Consider the following 17,928-nt stretch of genomic DNA (forward strand, 5'->3'; position numbering starts at 1 on the left):
AGAAATGAAAGGTCGGCAAGAGATATCGAGAACAATCGACACAGATGTAAAACCACAGGAAGGTTAAGCAAGCAACAAGTAAAAACCGTCAACAGCTGCTACCTGTGACTAGCGTCAGGAGCAGGACTACAGAAGCAGGACTACAGCAGCATGACAACTATCGGATCCGATCGCCTGTAAACTTCCACAATCGGACATTCCATATATCTCTACTTTCAGCGACTAAGGTTCTCAGCAAGCGCCTGGTTAAAAATACCTCCTGTCTGAAATATTCCTTGCTATTCAGTGTAACGTCTATTCTCTCTGTCTTGCCCCTACTTGATAGATAGAACTACGTACAATGTTACTAATGGCTACTGGAACGCTGTCCTATTCACATAACTAGCAGGGACTAAGCTTCACTTCGGCCGCTGCACTAGTGTTGGAGTACTATGACGTTTGTGCTTCATTTCTTATTGTCTATTGACGCTATTTCTTGTTTTGTCTTCTTCTTTGGCGCAACGACGTCGTTCGATTTGATGGCGGGTCATCCAGTTCGCCGCGGCAGTAGCCGCTACAGATCACGGCGTCGGGGTCGAATGTCGTTGAACATTTGAGGAGGCAGTTTCTGGTCGAATAACGCTTAAAAGGGCACTATTAGAAACTGGTCCTATGGCGCTCTGCGTGCAGCCTTGCGGTCTGGGAACAAGTTAGTTAAAGCCGTAATAATATCTGGCAGCGTTCTCCGTCGTCTGCTAAACCTGTTCATTGTTACGCTGTCTCTACCGGCAACGCACGACAATAGAGGTAGCCCCTGTGCTCGTATCATGACTTGTGAAGTAATGGAGTTAGATTATCTTCTATCATATTGTCAGATTGTAAACGTTCAACATAGGTTTAGACGATTTCGTTCTAATGTGTTTCTGATCGCTATAGTTACATCGTTCTCCACAAACTTCGTTGCGTTTCAGAGAGAAAGAGCGTTGGGGAAAGTGATCAGTCCGTGAGACATATCTGGATACAAGCGCACACAGAAGCTCACTTATTGCTATACAGATGGGACACAGTCTTGACCAACGACGGGTACTCGTTCAGTTCTTCTGGAGTAGTGTTCTTTGGCGAGTCGTTTAATGTCCCTATTGGTCTGACCGCATGACGCCCTAATGCATGAAGCACGAGTAGATTTCTTTTAACTGGACGGGCAAGCGTGAACGAGCTTGCCGGTTCAGAATGGTTTGTTTGCCTGTCAGCTGCCGTTGTTACCAGAAGAAGGAACAAAAAAAGAAGCCTCTATTTTTGCTTCGACCTGCAGTAGCTGAAGAAATGAGTTTCTCTCTTAGTCTTTCCCTCTTTGTGTTCTCGCAGCTTCCCCTTGGCCCCCCAAAATGCCTAATTTGTAGCCCTCAATTCTGTTAATTGCCAGGCGAGTGATGAAAACAGTAAACAGGTTTCATTTTCTACACCGCCAACTGCATTTCGATGGCAACGATCAGCGTACCAATCTACATTGTATATGATAAAACGGCAGAAATAACGATGGCGAAGGGAAGTAAACAAGCAAGACGCTTGTTTCACTCATTGTTGGTGAACTTGTATGACACCTGTTACTTAATGATGTGGAAATGAAGTGCCACTTCAAAAGCACAAGGCGTAGAAGCGGCCTATTTTCCTTCAGCTCGATCCACTGAATCCGAATAGTCCAACCATTTTTAATAAATGTACTTATACAATTCGCTAGTGATTATAGCGGTAAGAGAGACAATGGTTAAGCTGACAATTTACTTTTAGCCTATGCCGTTCCACGTTCCTTGTTTGAATTTACTGCTACATGGAGTAGAACCCAAGAAGTTACACAATGTTTGTCATGAGATATAGTTTGACTGGCTGTAGCAAGTGGATCCAGTGTTTATATTGTAAATGTGGCGGCTGGTGTAAGTATTATTTTTATTTATTTTAATTAATTTATTTATTTAGATGAGAACGACAAATATAGTCTAATATCCTGTCGTAATTTCCTGAATAACATCAATAACCCAATTAATAAAACATCCCTCATTCGTACTTTTGATAAGACTCCAACTATACAATGAATAGAAGCAACAGGGCCTAACCCCTGTATAAGCAACACACAAGAAGCATTAGGTGAGGTAAAAATTTCAATAAACTGTTACCTGCGTCCTCAGTGTGTGTAACAGGCATCCGCAATAGGAATTCAAGGACATTCCCGCTCCTCGATCGATACTAATGTCTACTTAAGGGTCAAGCCCGTGTCCAAACTTTAAGCTTAAACCCTTCCTGGTCAGACAGGCGTTACTTCAATCACACTACAAGCTCGACTCCTTTTTTTGTATATATACATCATATTAACCGCGTGCTATTAATAGTGGCAGGTTAGAGTGAATGGACAATAAAGCGTTGTTGGTTTTAGATTATCGACAAAAATATCAATGGTTGCCGTCTATTTGAATCCAGAACTCACAAAAGGATACAGTTAGTCTGACTAGCGGTCAACGCCAATTTCGTTAAACAGAGCGAGTGGGTAAAGAAAAATACCTAAAATCCTCAATATCGTTTAAATGCCGACGAGCGTCGGAAAAGAGCGATAACCATATTATGGACATCGTCGCTATATTTGAATTCCAACGGTGAATTCAGACAACGAATGTACGTTATTCATTGTCGCGTCATCACAACCGATTACGTTGCTTGTCGTCACCTCTTATCAGACAGAAACAGCCTTGACTTCGTTTACTGACAAGCTTTCTTTCGGTCTTCCCTGCTTTTACCTCGGGGTAATGACGTCCTGGCTCATGCCAGCGTCGAGCACATTTCGCTTTGAGTCCGCGGCCAATCTTCCTGTAATCCTTTATCCTCTTGGCAAAACTTCCTTTCGTTCTCAACGGCTCTACTCTTGGTGCATCCATTATTTACATCCCTCTGAAGATACCTAATTCTTGTAGGCACCATCACTACTGCCGCATAGAAGCGCCACTGCAGCGTTTTCTCAAGCACCAATCTGGCTCAATAAAAACGCTTCACCAAGCGGTCCAGCACGACAAGTTGATAACAACCGTAAACAACCGAAAGAGACACTCACTTTAACGCTGGACAAGGGCTTGTCCTATCCGGTGGCGCAGTCTTGCGCCATAATGTTCCCACGAAAAGGGGATCGCGAACGTTCGTTAGCTCTTAGTCGACATTATCGATTTCATTGTGATGCTGTAGTTGTCAATATTTCTAGACATACACAGACAAGGACAATAGTAATGTTGAACGCTCGTATGCATCTATTATATTTTCGCACGAGTAAATTCGGGTTTCATTGATAAACGTTCTCCTGAACAGATTATCTGATAAGCGCGTACTATTCGAAATGGGGTGATATAACGGTAATATCTGTTGTGTGTAGCCGGTTTAGTTAAACCAAGACGATACCGGCCCTTTGCTGCGTCTTTTACGATTCAACAACGTTGGACGGGTGTAAAAAACATTCGCTAAGCGACTACGTAAGCTTAATTAAAATGCAATCGAAACTGCAGCAGTGCGCGAGCGTGTCTCAAATACGTGCTACAGGTCGGGAATGGAGGATCCCCACGCGTAACCCGCTGTTCGCTAAGCAGCCTACTCAACAATCTCTGTAGGACCAATCCACCCGCAATTGAAAATATTGCCCAGCCTACACTTCAAACGGTTTTGTCTCTCCTTGAACGTATAGTGGAATAAGAAATAGAAAATGGCCGAACTCTGTGCGTTTTTTATATGTACCTCGAAACTGGCACCTTTATGGGCGGCGAAACGTACGCGTGATCGAATTTGTTCCTTTTTATAAGCCGCTAGAGAGAATCTAAAACTTCACAAATACCTAATTTGTTATTTGTATGAACTATAAATGGGAAGATCGACCGCTTTACATAAACCTCTATCGGAAACGGCTGGTAAAGTCATAACTTTCAAAGGCGGTCTAATTCTTTTCGAAGTTCGGCTCCGTTCGACCAGCAATCCGCGACTGCGCGACATTATAAAGCATGGTGCGTAAAAACGACTCAAATAGCACCACTTGGTCGAGAATACCGCTGAAAAAAGGAGTTACGCTTTTCTGTACTCTGATTAAGTTAATGCATTGCGTTCAAATGATTCTGCTCGATCTGACAAGGTCGATTTCGAGATCTTATTTCTAATACACTTGTGTATAATATAGAGTGTATGTGACGCTGTTTATATATATATATATCTCTCGCCCACGCATAAATTACGTTCCAACAGAAAGTCGCACAAAGAACAGCTCAGAACACCTCATACGACACTTTCATCCCATTATTGACAGAAACCAAAGTAGTAAAAAATGATTTTTTTGTCGTCTTTACTCTAAAAGCCCGATTGAAGTGCAGAAACGTGTCTTGTTTTTTTTGTTCAGCTATCCTGAAAATTTGCCATATATCTAATTGAAGTAGTATCTGACATAGAACTTTTTCCTCAGGTTTCGTCGTTGTATTTGAAAAAAAATCTTGAAACTTTCCCATTGACACCTATGAAGACTTAAGTCAGAAACATCCAAGAGCCGCAAATCATACGGCTCACGTCTGGCTAGGAAGATGATGCACCCAAGCTAGCACAAAATGACGTCGATACAGTTGTAGCAATAGATAGATTTCTAAATAGAAAAAATTGTATATGATGGAGAGAGAATTCTGCGAGATAGAGAAGAGCTACAGCAAACAGGTGTCAAGCGACGTACACACTAAAGCTAAATGAAGCTCGTAACCTACAAGTAATACCCCCATTATGCTAAAATATGATTCATTAAATAGTCTTATATGAACGTGCTAATTGATCCTCGTTTTATTGCGATTGTCAATGGAGACGTGCATAGCTCGAACGAAGACGTTAGCTGGTCATCATTCGAAATCTAACAGCTCAGAGGAGATGCCCATATCAGGCGAATGACCTTGTCACCATCGCTTGCGCATAGAAAGAGGGCACCGTACAGCTATAGTCGTATTCTTTTTCAACATTACCATTGTCTCTATCATTGGTTATTATCATTATTTTACTATTGTGCTCATATCTATGCGTATATGTTTATATTCGCAATGACATTGAATCAACGAAGTATTTTTTATTGAAGGAAAGCTGAAAAACGGATGACATTGCTGAGCGGTGCCCAGGCAAGTGCAGCGCAGATTAGTGACGTATGAAACGCGACTGTTAATTACTAGGACAATGGCTTCGACGCAAATAGGTGCACTTTCAGATGGGAAGATTAGTAGCTCGTAAAAAGAGAAAAGTACGAGATAGAACATCTCGTTGATACACAGTATTATTTGTCTATGTGGTTGAGGTATTACCGTATTACATAGGTTTATTACTATCACGCATCTGTTATAGTCGACGCGTGGGAATTTAGTTTTGAATCGATGAGTGCGGCAAAATACGGATATGAGATATTTTGACGCGCTCTTCAACCATCTCGCCTGTTCGGGTTAGCTGTGTATATCTGGTCCTTCAAGGACGCGTATGTTACAGTCCTGCTAACGGCATGACCGTTTTTGCTCGTCGAATTCAATAGAATATATTGTAACGAATCATATGACGTTTGTTACTGTGATTGCAGGTCTGTTTATTGGCAGGATATATGTGGCTTTTACATTTAAGGAATATTTATAGGTGACTGATGAATAGCTTTTACTTCTGGAACTCTTCATAGATAATGGACAGCTAGGAAGGTAATGAGGACGAGACTAGAACGGCAAAAAAACGAACGTAGTTACGAATGATGATATGCCTCGTTACTAAATACGCTAATAACGCGTGCATGCGAGCGGAAACTACCTAAAATAGTAGTCGCCAAATCTGGCGCAATTTTCAAATCCGTAACGGATTGAACCAGCCATCTTAAACTGACTTCTTTTATCTCTACCTGATTAAGCGTCTCTATGAGTATACTGATAACAAAGGGTTGAATCTAGCATGTATACACATAATGAACACACAGTGGTATCTAAAGCTGAACGAGCGAGCTCGATAAAGATTCTATAGCGATAGATATTACGGGCTGAGGATTTTGAGGGATATATTTCAAAAGCATTACAGATCTGGCTACGTGGGACGGCATGCTGAGAGCTTCACAGTACAATTCATTCAATTCATTCAATTCAATTCATGGGAAATTCATTCAAGACGCTATAAACGCTTATACATAGAGGGAAGAAGCAGAGCTGTAAGTGAAAAAAGCACACAAATATGTATTGGTTGTTGATTTTTTATACTTTTTTTTATATGATCATCGTCAATCATGAACACCACAATCTACGGCGTCACCATTATCACTTTATAATAATTTAAGGTTATAGTAGTATTGTAATCATAAGATATTATCATCGTCGATATCTCTATAGAATAATCGAACGGCAGCATCCATAAGAATAACTATAATATCCATATGTTGACATATTGTATTTTTGTTTTCTGTGGAAACACGATCAAAACATATTTTCCATTTAAAAACTCTATCCTGTTTACTTCGATTGTAACCTCAATTTTCGTGTTCGGAGACATTATGCACAACACGTTTCAGAGCGAACAAAACCATGAGTCCGGTAGTTCACGCTTAGTCTTGTTTATCTAGACGATATCACTCTCATTTCAAGTTCGGCGATGCTCTAGGGAACGATATCCATTTTCCCTAGGATCGAATAGGTCTATCGAACGCTTTACACAGAATGCTCGATGATAGTTCATTCACACAATAATTATGTACATTTATCATATACACAACATCGGCGGCCAGCTCTTTTCGGCGATAGAGGTGTGCTTTTATAAATTAGGTCTACTTATGTTTATTATTGTTGAAACTCCTTTTTTTTTCCACTGTTTATCACACCCGTTACCGACGAGGAAGTCTAATAGCATTGCCCTTTTAAGTTCATATTTGCATCATTTAGTATCTACCAAAGCACGTTCATGATTAATGACATCCTTATTGAAGACAACGGGATGCATCTGCTTTGGAACTGTTGAAAACGCAACACCCAGCGGAGCAAATGAGATCCCTTATCACTCAGCAAATATCTAGGGCCGGCTAATTGACCCCTTATCAGTCACCAAATATCGAAAACTACGGACGGATTTTTGTAAGCATTGCGATATGTTTTCAGTTATCTAGAGGTGCTTTAAAGTAGCATGACCGACAATGTATTCCTCACTATAGGTTGATGTATATAACAAGTCCATTCTAATAGTATTCTTTTTTAGAGTAATAAGTATTCTTGTTACTTTATTATTAATTATTTGTTATATATTTACTTGTCTTGTACATATTTAGATTATTTATTATAACTAGACATTTAACCGGTGCAGCATTTCGAGACCTTGAAATGTTGGGTTTCAAATGACAAAACGTAAATAAAAAACAATAATATCAGCGTATTAGTAACAATAACATACTGAAGGGACCATTAAAGCGCTTACTCAAAATCGAGGTAGGGACGATTTTCAAAGCGCACATCCTCGTACAGTTTGTCAGGCCTCCTGTCAGGCCTCCTGTCAGGCCTCCTATATCGCTGTGAGAACATTGGCGACAACAGAAATAACCGCCTAGTTTATATAGGGGAGATAATTTTAGATGCAGTACATTCATCTTTTTCCCGTCGTAATACCAAAAAATGTTTAACAGAACCCAATGGTCAATTCGGACTTACTGATCCAGCTAATTGGCTATACTAGCAACGATACCGAATCTTTCCTCAGTCGCAGCTAAGTGACAAAACGGTGGAGAGTATAATGGTTTCAGTGGACCCCTATATTTGTCAATTTCAACCCATGTCGACTTGTCCCTCTTCTTTATATAACTTTATTACATATGATATGTGTATCCTTCCCCGCAAACATTAAACCACCGCTATCGGATTGAGTTCCTTATCATAAACTGTGCGTGTACTATAGAGTTGTCGTCTTTTCCTATATATTTTTCCTAGTAATGATATTTTCTTTTAGTTGCGCGTATGTCTACGTGGTTGTACAAGACAGAACGACGTCATACAAAAAATAACAGCGGCGCAACAACTTTTGACGCTGCCGCACTTTTTTCCGCAGGCCATACTGAAACTGTATCGGCCGGCAAATGTCTGTCAAAAATTGCAGAGAGAGAGAGAGAGAAAGCGTTCTACAAAGTCTAGTAGCAGCACGGTAGCTAGCTCACCAGGCGACCAAAGTAATAACAATATCAACGCCAAATAATAGCCATTGTATGCTAGTAATCGTAATGGTGACATCAGACCTATGCACATCGACACACCCGCACAGGTACAGACTCACTCCTAGATACCCCCTCCCTTGCACCTTCGGATCGCTGACCGCCGCTATGCTACGGTAAGATCCCTTTTGAAAAACGCAGCTAGTAATAATGCGACTGTCCTGCCAAAGCAAAATAGCGAAAAACAATATGGCCATTTAAATCCCGCTTAGTTTGAAAGAGTTTGAAGAAGTGGCAGACTCACGTTCGCTTGGCGCACGGTTGTGCGTCTGTAGGACAGACTCGACTGAGGTGACTGCCGCTTGGCAGGAAAAACTGATTTATGCATGACCCTATAATATATCAGTCGGTCAAACTCCATCATATATATATATGGAAGAATTCAGCACAATCAATTGATGTCGTATCGCTGACACAATGACATTTATGTCATAGGAAAAAATATACTTTAATACTAAAGACTACTACTATTATTATTACCTCTACGGAAGATTATTACTTGAAGAATTCTCACAGTATTATGAATGTATTCCAAATCCACTGGAGGACACGAACATCTCGTAAATGTTCAAAGGACGGGTACAGGTTTGTGCATTATAGAGTTATAGTGATGATGGTGCTGTGGTAGAGTTGAAAAGCCGGGGACTGCGGTAGCGGATTATGAACGATATGAAACGTGCATTGACTTTGTACATTCAATAGGGGACTACAGACACCCAAGACACTTTTGCTAAACTTTCTTTAAGTTTAGCAAAGGTAGTTGTCGTTATTGTCCGAATTCAACAACGAAGGCAAGCGACGAAGGATGATCAATGGAGGTTTTGATAAATGGACACACTGAAAGGTATTTCCGACCCAACTCATCGACCTGTATGAATTCGATCAGTGGAATTGAAGCGATTTGCAGTCCCTTATTTCTCATGGTCTAGCAGCAGAAGAAGAACACCGCGAGAAAGATCGTAAAAAATGTACTTAGTTCTATGTAATGAGTATACGAAATATGGGGTATTTAGTTGTATATTCGGTTTGATATAGGTATAATGATATGGGGAATCTTTGTTAGTGTAAATACAAAATGAAGGCAAGAGTGCTTTGAGCAATGTAAGTAAAATGTTTAAACAACGATTAACGCTAGAACAACACTGTTAGACGGTGCTAGTGATTGGGTCCGACTGGCGAAAAGGAAACCACTAAAAATTCATGTAGATCTTCGGGAGACAGCACGCCATGATAGTGATAAACAAATGCGACTATTTGTAAAAACCTCTCCAGGTCTGCCCATAGTTTGAACTGACGTGTGAAGGTAACCTGTGAACCAGACAAAATATGTTCGGCCCTGTTCTACTCTAGGGCTAACCAGCTCATATAAAAAAAACTAGGCAAACACATCTCTTTCTCTAAATCGACAGCTTTGTCTCCTCCAGAATCTCTCACTGTTTTAATGGGGCCTTCATCTCATATATGCCTCTCTTCGACACCACTTTACCCAAATAGACGAAAACATCTTGTGTATTGATCTTAATCGTCTCTTTAATTTGTCCACAAATGTCTTCCTTTGCGCTCTAAACTTTTGGCTGGCTATAGTAAGCGGTTGTTGGAGTCTTCTTTCTTTCTATCTCTACCTGTCGCCCAATCTACAGCCATCATAGAACCATTCATGTGAGCATATTTCGAATCCGCAATTGGATTGGCTTTATACGATAGCATCTAACAACTCAGCAGCTATAGGCGAACGATTGGCGTAAACGTTAGCCTTAGATGCGCCGACCACTTGTGTGGCGTGGAAATCTATACACAGTAAATATGTATACACAAAACGACCGCTCGGTCGCTTGTCCATTAATCCTTCAACCTGTCACACAATGGTATCGTATGATTAAGAATAAAAGTCGATTTCTAATTGCGTCCAACTGAGCATCGCCGGTTAATTAATTGTACTGTTTCTTGTTGGCCCTTAGCAAACACTAGCGTGTGCTGTTCTGTCGAAAAAAATATGTGTATTGATGACATTGCCACCAGACTTGATCATGGTCGATCAGCTGGGGGAACAACAATCCAAAGGGTCACACAGATATGTATCTCGCCTTTTTCTTCTAAATCCTTTTCTCGTGATGATGGTCGTTGGTTCCAGCTAGAATATCCGGCTTGTTTGGCGGCGGTGGCCGAAATGTTCCTGGCGCTCCTGTAGCTTCGAGTCTCGTCACGTAGATGTGGTCCTGGCTAGTGTCATCAATCTTAGCTCCACTACCCCACCCGCGATTGAGGTAGAGCTCCTTGATCTGCTGGGAGGTGGCACACCGGGGCGGGATAGCCGGCGGCGTGTGATTGCTTTGGCTGCCGGTCGTTGGCTCTCCTGAAGTCCTCAGCTTGAGGACGGGTTGAGCCACCTGCTTTAGCTTATTACGTTCAGCCTGCTGTTGTTGCGCCTTCTTAAACATTCCCTCTGTAACGTCAGGTGGACCCTCGAGTGGTCGTAGCCACGTCTGCTGTTTGGGCTCGTCATTTTCACGGCCCGGTGCACGGTGCTCCGAGTTTCTGTGTCGGAGCGGCTTGGACGGCGTGGTCGGAAGACTTATCGAGGAGGTGTTCTGGTTTCTAGGCAGAGTCGACGACAGGAAAATTGTTCGAGGCTTGGGTTTTGGGTTGTCTCTCGGCTGACTCGGTCGGTCCGATGGGGCGTTGCTAACCTGCTTAGTATCGCCGGCAAACGACAACGCACCCCCACTAACAGTAGCTCCACCAGTTGTAGGAGCGCCGCGTGTTGCACCCGCCTCACCGGGCTCTTCTTCGCCGCTATCCGGATTCGATTCTTCACTCTCTGAATAGTACACTGTCTGATCTGGCATCACGGAATTGCGTTCGATATCACTCTCTGAGTGCTGCTTGGCGTTGGCGTGCTCCTGAAGTTTCTTTAGCCAGTTCAGCATGTCGCCATGATCAGATGCGGCGAGAGTGAACGTAACTGTGGGATGCTCGAGTTTGAACGCAAATCTGCTAGCGCTACACTCTGGAGCTGACTGTACCGAAAAGCCTGGTAAAAATATTAGACTCGCGGCACGGGCCTCGTGCCGGCTCTTAAATAGGTAGAGGTAGGAGCTCTTCAGCATAGCCCATCGTTTATGCCACTTTTTCGGGCAGCTTCGCGGCCGAACAAAAAGCCAGCCATGTCGATCTGCAGGTAGAAGAGACTCGCTGGACACTACGCGACTAGCAAAAATTTTCTTAAGTGGTGAAGGAAGATTTGGACTGGGTGGAACATGTGGAACAGTTAACTTCCGAAACTCCATCTTGGTATGCTTTAGCGGTGGCGTGAGCAAGCGGCGTGTAGTCGCTGGGTCGATTGCCGGCGATTGCTGACCGTGGCACGGATCATGAGAGATACTCCGAGTGACGTGATCTTTCACCGCTTTTTTGCACTTGTGCTGGCCACTTGAAGAACCGTCGACGGTGGGGCCATCAACCAGATCTTCGAAGCTCACTGGGGCCTTACTCACTGTAGGCGATGCCCCTGAGACAGTGGCTCGCCTTTGGATGGTCGTGCGGCGGTTCTTGACCTGCGATCGTAATCGGGATACAACATTTTGATCGGAAGTAGCCTTGTCTTCGGGGGGTAAAAAGGCGTCGTCATCAGCCTCTACTTCTCGTAGCACCCGTGGACTTGACGGTTCGGGTTCAAGGTTGCTAGGAAAACCCTCTTCGGGAATGTTAAGCTGTTGTTTTTCATAGCCAATTTTATTTACAGGTATTTTGTACGGTTTGAGGCAAATAATTTGCCCAAGCAAATTGGAATGACGCGGCCGCTTTTTCAATGTCAAAGTTACCTCGGTCTTACGATCCTGTAGTATGTACGTCAGATGATCGAGGCTCCAGCCGAGTACGGTTTGGTAATTTACCTGGACAATTTCGTCACCCTCCTCAACTTTTGCGCAAAGCTGCACTGGACTCTGGTATTTGACGCTGCCGACAATATGTACACCGCTGTATTTCGACGTGATCTGCATCCCCCAGTCATCATCTTTGGCCGACTTCTTCGCCGTGACGACGTCAAGGGATGCGGGCTGTATTATCAACGAGTCTGAATATTCCTGTACGATGAAGTCACTTAGCTCGGCCAGGCAGAGACATTTCTGCTTGATAAACTCTAATGGGTTATCGGCGAAATGATCACGCTGCGCTGTCGAGGCGAGCTCAAGCGAGAGCTGAAGTACAGTCTTTCTGATCTTGAAATACTTGTCCTGACCCTTGAATGGTGGGCGATCAATCCACGAAATGAACTGCTTCACGGCCACGATTAGTTCTGAGGCCGCAGCCAAAATCTCCGTATTGACTTTCTTTGCCTGTGAGTCGCTCTGGCCCGTCAAAATTTGGACCTGGATTTCATTGTGAAGGCTGCGAGCATGACAGCCCACTTTGAGGGCCAACGACTGCAGGTTCTCCGTGATAAGATTGTAGTGTAACTGCCGTAGGTGATTAACGGCCTCGAGTATTAGTTCCTGGTGGCCGATTTTCGTAATGTTTAGCTTGCCGAGATCGTCCGGCCCGAGCGTCAGTAAGTGATGCCCGTCGATTCGGTTATTCAAGAAAAAGTGTACGTACGGAATGATCATGTTGTCGAGACCGCGCAGCCAGTCGGCAACATGCTCGGGACTCCATTCAGCAATGTTTATGTACGCCATCGCTTATTGTTTTTCGTACACGTCAGCCTTCGACGGAAAGAGTATTAGTACACTTCGAGACAGTGCACGCGATAATGCACTCAGCGAAGATTTCGTTCACCTCTGGCAGAGGGGTCAGTTAACACACCACGTCGGAACGTCACACACACACTAGTCGGGCTTTCTTCGCTCCTGTGTAACAATGTGAAAATCATGTGCACACATCAATATGAGCATCGTATGCCTAGTAACAAAAACGTTACGGACGCAAGCAGTGTACAATACTCGATCATCTATCCAGCGCTTTTTCGCTAATTGCCCCACCGCTGTGTCCCACGCTACTCAGGCTAGCGTTCCGCCGCGGTTCCACCGTTTTGGTAACTGGTGCAATCGATATTATCCAAGGAATCGACGGCGCCTTGGTAACAACAACCGCGGCATCATTGCCACCACCGCTGCTACGAGCTCTTATGATACTACACTGTACTAAATTTGTAGGTTCTCTTCCTTCTCACGCATTCACGCATAAGTGACATGACGAGCAAGAGAGAGACTATAACAAAAAAAAAAAGAGAGCAAAAACAGCTACAGCGACGGTGGCGGAAGCGGTGGCAGTAGTTTCCTCGGGAATTTTCTTATCATCAATTTGGTTTCTCCGTCGAGTACCTTGCTAATGTAAGTTAGTACCCCTTGGGGCAACCGCATCACCACATCGCGTGTCGCTGTACACGATAAGAATCCTTGGCTAGAGCGGGCAGGTAACTCCCGCAACTTCGACCAGTAAAGGCACGGACGAACACAAACCCACACAATAGTAATAAGATCCGATTGTAACAGGAACACGAGCGTAAACTGAATAACACGACAAGGTAACTTAATTAAGACACAAACTTGTCAACTTCACTTTTTGTTACTACTTCACTGTTACCGCTTGCCTGACGATAGCATGGAATGTGTAATAGTATGGCGCTAGTAACCCGTCGCACATCAAGACGTAACTTCCGTTAAAAGGTTCTTCTGATCTGGAATTAAAATATTTTGGTAGCAAGAGATGATTTGCCGTAGTCGGTGTCAATAGGCACTGTGATTGTAGAACTATAGTCAGGCGCGACAGTGAAGTAGGCGTACCTTTATTTTGTGCTGTCAGACTGCTACCTACTATTTAACAGCACTAAGGTGACCATTACCGCCGGCTAGACTCTTTCTAGGTACGCAAATCACTATTGAAAGCAACCTAGATTAATAAAGTAAGCCCGCAAGAGCCCCTCGACGCAACGCAGCCAGCGATGCTCTGACGATGTAGCTCATGGGGGCAGCAGCAACAACTCACGACGCTCCTCGGGTTCGGGGCGAGCCGCCGGAGCTACTGGGAGAGAGTAGACACACCAACAGGTTGACTTGGCTAGCGCCGACCACAGTGCGGACAAGTTGCGCTGCCCGCCAAAATTCAAACTCGCTTCGCCTATTGCTCTTCGAGTCCCGCAAAAATAGAAACTATTAAGAGATGAAGCTTTGTCTGAAAGCAGATGAGTCCAGCTATTGTATAAAAAAAAAAAACAATAGATGGACAAAATATAACATAACGGAGATCCCTAAATATGATTACTCCATACTGATCTTTAAGGGGATAGCTAAGTCGATTTATTTATTCCTTAACTCGTTAAAAACGTTTTTTCGCAGACGCTTGACTTCAAGTGCCTTGCAACGTCCGGCTATAATGCCCGAAGAGACTCTAAAAGGCACCTTAGCTTGAGAGTCTCCCATGAAAAATTATAATGCCGAATCACCAAGTGCGAGTTCGGCGCCATTATATGTATACTCCTTACGACAACTTCTCACTATGAAGATATTTTCTTTGACAGATAAAACTCGCTGAACTTATTGGCACGTGCAAGCCCTTAGCTTATTTTATGCACATATATAGGTTACTCAAATGTCTTTGGAAGCGGGCAATTGAAACAAAAAAGCCATCATCTTATTGCAGGTTCCTAGTTAGTTTTAGTTATATTTACTCATGCCCGAAAGCTCTTTTTTTTTTTACTGCATTTTGTAGGCCAACCTGATACTGTCCTCAAATCTGAAATATAGATAATGCGAATCTAAAGTAAATATTACGCTGCTTTTTTCAGCAAAAAGCAGCCAGATTGGAGACCGGCATCTCTAATTTGTAGTAAGCTAACCAGTCAACTGTAGATTTGAGAAGCTGCGTTTCAATGTGCTAAAATGATAAAATTTTAGATTATTGATAATTGTAATAATACAACAAACTATTACGGCAGATGCTTAGGCTTGTTCGTGTGCCTTAGGTGTTTATATAATTAAACGCTAGGCAGAAATCTGATCGATTTGCGAGCATCCTGCGACATTATAATTACGCATTTTTGCAAAGAGCAAATTTTCGGCCAAGCAAATATTTTCGATCCGCGCCTATACTGAATTGAAATTAGCGTACTCTCATAGATAAATGTGACATCCTGGTATAGATTCATTTTACACTGCATATGATCCTATTTCAGGTGTACTAATGGTATGATCCTTCTTCGACAGCTAGATAATGCGATACTTGTCAAAGGCATGCTTCACAAACCTTACCGTTATAGCATTTTCGGTACATGTAAAACGGTAGCGTGTGGCCCCTTAAATTGCATTTATCACTACAAAAATTGATCTTATTGCCCTTTAGTCCATGATTATGTACTCCAGCGTTGCCGAAGTCCTATTTATCTGATCAATGAGCTTACATGATGCTATATCATGTAAAAACACGAAAACACTATTTTATGGATGTCCTATGTGATTTTCTTTGTGGTTAAATTCTTGCAGGCCTTTCCTTGTTGTTTGTGAAGGAAGCTATACTGAAGGAATATTAACTTGCCAGAGTTTACAACGTTTTATTTTCTTAGATTAACTTGGCAAACTAAAAACTAATAAACATTTATTAACTGCGTTTTCTATAGCTAAAGTGTTTTAGGCATTTGACTTTATAATATACGTATATTGGAAAGACGAAATTTCATCGTCTACGAAAAACGTCTTTATGGCAGCCGTCCGCTATTCGAAGTATCGCCAATTTGAATAATTATTACCTGAGTTTTATAAAAGTAGATATTAGTTTAAGCCACGTTTTTAACCTACAGCTTTCCAAAATTAATTTATAACGGTTAGATACACTAACGATAAAAGTATATCTTATTCCCCGACAAAGAAGAACGAGTAATATCATGTGAAACATGAAAAGAAATCCGAAAATGAGCAGCCTCTGGGGCTGATTGCTCAGACCCAGGTAATTAAAATAAGATCCGTCATATCGCAGACGTAATCTGTTCGCCTACTAAGCTTAGGGACATATCAGATGATTCTAGGTTCGGGACGAAGCGTTGACACAGTCCATTTCGTGATAGAAGTCAGTGATCTAAAGCAATGGTTAGCGCCTCATGTGGAACTCGAAATCTTATTTATTTACTATATGTAATTCAATTATTTAAAATGAGGCCGAACAATGCCAAATACATAATTATCATGCCTAGCGTGAATGCATAAATATGCAGAAAAAAGAAACGTTACGGCTTGTGACATTTTTAGATCTTCCATAACCTATTTGCATTCACACCATTTTTGAACATGGTGACGCCTATCATAGATCATCGTTGAACAAACGATGCATCTGAATATAAATAGCTCACAACGACGCCGAGCGTCTCTTGCATTCACCCCAGTCCAAACAACAACATATAATAGTTATGCAGAGACGAACGAGAACCATGCTCAGCGCATAGACAGCGCATCCTTCGGATACCAAGTCCCGGATATAGCGACTCATCGTTTGCTCTCGACACGTCATTGCATTGATGCAACATGGCCGCAAGCTTGTCACTGTGCCATAATAAGCAGGGAGTAGAACTGATATAAAAGAGAAAAAGAGGATCGCACCGGGAAAGGAGCCCTGATCATTTGGCCACTCCGATACTTGTGCGATTGACCGGTACGATGACGATAGACAGATCTATACACCCAATAGACGATGCTATGGTAGCAAAAGAGAAATGATCAGGTACTTCCCTCATCACCAAGAAACGATTGTTCGGTAGCCTTTTGGCAAGCGACAAGATTGCCCTTTGTCGAATCCTAAAGAGGGCCAATTCTTTGTTTGCCCATCTCTTTTCAGTCTTACCTGTCACTGTTATTGCTACTTTCGCTGTGACCGTGCGCAGACAGAGGCTCATTTTCAGTAGCTCAGAGCATGCGGCACAAAGAAGGCGGCTGAGTTGCGCTGAGTTGGATGGGGTCTTCTGCAGTGTTGATGTCTTTAGATCCTTTACAGTGTCTGAGAAAACTGGCACCATGTAGAAAAGCAAAACCGTGCGGAGAAACGAACGAATGGTAAATAATGGCAATTTCCCTTTTTCTGCTTTTTTCTGAGGAAAAAGGTGGCGATGAGTGAGCGTTCAGCACTAGGTGCCAGAACTACGCGCCTCTACAGAGGTTACAGAAGATCGTATTGCCAAGTGTGTGTTGATCCTTCGGAATCCGTCGAGATGACGATGCCACAGGAGAGGAGCAGCCGCTGTGACTTCCACCGTCGACAGAAGCTAGCAAGCAAAATAGAATAAAACTAAGAAGGAGGCCAGGCCGCAGGTATCTACACCAAATCATTTCTACGGACCGCCAGGATACGGGTTCGCTGATCGGTAAAGATGCTTAGTCTATTCTAAAGACCATCACCGTATGCCGTCGTGGTCAATACCGTCATTATTTTGATCAGCTATAACATCATGTACCACAGAAGAAGAAGAAGACGACAATGAATAGATTCAAACGTAGGGTGAGGTTTTTGAAATGGAAAGTTGGTCCGTATAATAAACAGAATCGTTGTGATCGGCCCCTGCAGGCGGCCATGTGTAGGCCCACTGATTCGAAAACAGCTATACTGCAAATATAGTGTCCGGATGGAAATAACTCGTTTTTCAATTACCTAATTTTTCTATGCCCAAATGTAGAAAAACATTTCTATTTGCGTGGCAGAGCTTACTCTACAAAATATGA

At 42.8% G+C, this 17,928-nt stretch overlaps 1 protein-coding gene across 1 annotated transcript; it reads right to left on the minus strand.

Moving 5' to 3' along the window:
- Window positions 1–6,197: 6,197 nt before the first annotated feature.
- LOC111266672 (CNK3/IPCEF1 fusion protein-like) lies at window positions 6,198–14,212 on the minus strand. Its single transcript, XM_022844358.2, has one exon. It carries the CDS (start codon window positions 12,904–12,906, stop codon window positions 10,324–10,326), a length of 2,583 nt encoding a protein of 860 aa, XP_022700093.1. The 5' UTR covers window positions 12,907–14,212; the 3' UTR covers window positions 6,198–10,323.
- Between the last annotated feature and the right edge of the window lie 3,716 nt (window positions 14,213–17,928).

Source organism: Varroa jacobsoni, unplaced genomic scaffold (genome assembly GCF_002532875.2).
Source record: "Varroa jacobsoni isolate VJ856 unplaced genomic scaffold, vjacob_1.0 scaffold_1107, whole genome shotgun sequence".
Classification (NCBI taxonomy): domain Eukaryota; kingdom Metazoa; phylum Arthropoda; class Arachnida; order Mesostigmata; family Varroidae; genus Varroa; species Varroa jacobsoni.